Source organism: Phanerochaete carnosa (genome assembly GCF_000300595.1).
Source record: "Phanerochaete carnosa HHB-10118-sp unplaced genomic scaffold PHACAscaffold_12, whole genome shotgun sequence".
NCBI lineage: Eukaryota > Fungi > Basidiomycota > Agaricomycetes > Polyporales > Phanerochaetaceae > Phanerochaete > Phanerochaete carnosa.
The window spans coordinates 1063408-1066384 of record NW_006767639.1 but is presented as its reverse complement, the minus strand read 5'-3'; the positions used below and the strand labels follow the sequence as shown (position 1 = coordinate 1066384).

At 50.1% G+C, this 2977-nt stretch overlaps 1 protein-coding gene across 1 annotated transcript; it reads right to left on the bottom strand.

Moving 5' to 3' along the window:
• Nucleotides 1-526: 526 nt before the first annotated feature.
• Nucleotides 527-1629, bottom strand: PHACADRAFT_201084 (uncharacterized protein; the record flags this gene model as incomplete). The annotated part of the gene is made up of 8 exons (XM_007401369.1): nt 527-775; nt 830-865; nt 915-966; nt 1030-1045; nt 1105-1245; nt 1297-1307; nt 1363-1469; nt 1525-1629. 8 exons carry the CDS (start codon nt 1627-1629, stop codon nt 527-529), a joined length of 717 nt encoding a protein of 238 aa, XP_007401431.1.
• Between the last annotated feature and the right edge of the window lie 1348 nt (nt 1630-2977).

Below are 2977 nucleotides of genomic sequence, written 5' to 3'. Positions count from 1 at the left end.
TCCAATGCTGCACGCGATGGTACCAGACGAGCTAGAGCGCGTCGCCAACCGGAGAATTGTCTCCACTCGCACGTTGGGATGCTGCAGGTTGCACAATCTAGCCGTGTGAGCCTGTTTCGCCTGAAATGCCTGGGAGCATAGCATCCGCATTCAGAAATGTCAGATCTTGCATGAGCTCCTGCAGGAGCAGTTGGCCTCTAAACAACGGAAGAGGAGTGCGTCGCTTGCCATGATCGAGAGTGCAAATTACGTGAGCGACATAATAGAATACCGCGCGTCCTGCAGCTGATCATTGTGATAGCACCAGTAAGATGAGCCCGAGCGTATGGTGCATAGTTTGCGTAAAATATCACCCCGAAGTGCATGTATCTATGTATCGCCGAGCCAGACGGGATATCATTTAGGAATTAAGGCCATTCAATATAATAAGCTGCGATTTTACTACTCATAGAAGCAACAAATGCAACTGTCTTCCTGCAATGGAGCATGCTCTATATTCTGGTAAATCTTCGGCTCGCACTCTGGCTTACGCTTCAGCACCGATCTCATGATGGCCTTCCCCGCCCACTACTGCGGCATCGGCATCTTCGTCGCAGGGTTCGTCTCCCCAAACATCCTGCAGCGTCCCCACAATATTCCCCAACCGATCCGTATGCCTTCTGAGCTGTGGTATCGACTGTCCTTGCTGCTGATCGCTGATGCGCAGAGAGTGGTCTGGCGGTTCCGAGCCGGCTGCCCGCAGATTGATGATGAAGCGGTTAATGAGCACCGAGGGCTGCATGACCAGTTAATGAGTACGAGTAGGGCTGACGGAACGTAGGGGGCGCACCAAGGTCGTCTTCAGCGTGCCCACGAGCGATATGTTCTTGAGCTTGATGTCAGTTATCAGCCTCATACTCATGTCGGGAACGTACCGTAGAGAAATTGTAGGTCAGAATTTGGGTTATGTTTATTGCCAGGAGAGCCCTATATTCGTTCAAGGTCGTCTGTGAGAGATCATTCCGGATATCGCTCACGAGCTCCACTCACATGAAATAAATAGTTCCTAAATACACAGCTGGGCTTAAGCGGCAGTAAATGCGAGGGCGGCGGGGGGGTACTGACCGTCACGTAGCAGACACCTCGTCAGCGGTACCTTCATGTTGAGGCGGCGGGTCTCCCTCCATTGTCCGAATGTCTTGATCCACGTCAGGACGATCATGATGATGTCGGCAAGAATGAGTGAGGCGCGTGTGGTATAGACGACTGTAAGCAGGTGACATCAGGGTCCACAGCATGTCAGAAGATTTTCACTACGGAACGTACTTCTATATTGCAAAGATTAGTATTCTGAAAATCCAGCGGTGAGATATGTGCACCCACATCATGACTCTGTCTGTTTGCTGCGCTGAGAACAGAGGGTCATTGATGCATGTCTTCCCAACGAGCGGATCAGTGAAGAATCCGTACTTCGTTACCGCCGCGTCGTACTGCGTAGAAATATTGACAAGAGTATAAGGGGGTTCTATCAGAGGTAATACGCACTATGTTCGTCACGAACGCCACCATGCTCAGTGCGAACACCACTATCGACCAGACACGGCTCCTATCCCAGATTGCGAACACGCGCAAAGCGGAAAAGACTGGCATATAGAAGTCAGGTGGGGTACTGTGAATGTGCGCAGGTTGTGTAAGACGTACGTGCCACTTGGATAAATTGAATGAAGGTGGACGCCCTGGTCAGGATCGAAAATGGCGTGCAGCTGTGTGTCGGGTGTGACTTCCGGTAAGTGACTGGTCACCCACGGGCCGCAGACAAGATGCACTTACTCCTATAACAAAGATTGTAACATATTACACATAGATAAAGGCATGAAAGCTTACGCTTTGAGTTGGTGGTGCGAACTGCAGGGCAGCCGCGAGGAGCATAAACCATCGTACCGAGCCGAGGAGTACGGCGGATGCAGTCACCGGTCTCTTCCAGACAAGTTTAATCTCGTCATCAATTGTAACCAGAAGGTCGTAGACGACGAGGCCTGAGGGTAAATTACTGTGTGAGCAATGCAACGGGAGGCGAAGGATGTACTTGCACACGGCAGCAGCGGAGATATAGTTGCACGTGGCACTGGGAGACGAAGGAATGATTAGTGAATATTGAGTACTTGAGTTGTCAAGTGCAAACAAAAATAACCCCCACAGTTGTAAGTAATAATGAACAAGAGCTTGGTCTGAGAGTGCCGACATGGTCGGTGCGTGGAAAGTACCAGCGAGGAGATGAGTTGTATTGGAGGTACTAGGTGGCAACTACTCACACAAATTATAGGTAACTTGGCTGGTCGCCTATCGCAGATTGACTGTAGTCTGCCAAGTTTGCGCATGTGTGACCCTTGCGAACGATAATTCGCTGAAGATACAAAGTTCTGAAGAGCTAGTCTCGATGTGAGCGAAACCATGCAGAAGCAGCCTGAGTATGTCAGTAGATTTGGGATATTGATACCCTTCGTAGACTGTAAAGGCCGTCGATGTGCGTGGGAATGGTAGGAAACATGATATCCGGTATTGTCTGCTCCGTCCATGTCGTCGTGAATGCTCAATCCCGGAAAGGTGTATTAGCGCCCTCTCAATCCACAACACCTTCCTCTTCCAGACAGAATCCTCTTTTCTCTCACGCGTCCTGAGCCGTTCGCGAACTGTCAGAATTGTCAAGTACGCTCGGGAGGGGACCTCGTACCCTTCGGTGTGTGGATGCATCTGTCTACTAGTCAACAACTACGCAGGTATCATTGGTGGCCTCGGCTGCTTACATCTTGTTGTAAGCAGGCACACGCACATTGCCATCTCATCCTGAAGCTCGACCGAGGGTTTCAGAAATCGCGAGCATCCTCCATTCATCGGCTTGCAAGATCTGATCTCTATCGAGGCTATGTATGTACAGATGGAAAAGTCATCAACGCTATACAAAGATTGCTAAATCTGTGACATTGTTGAATAGGTGCTA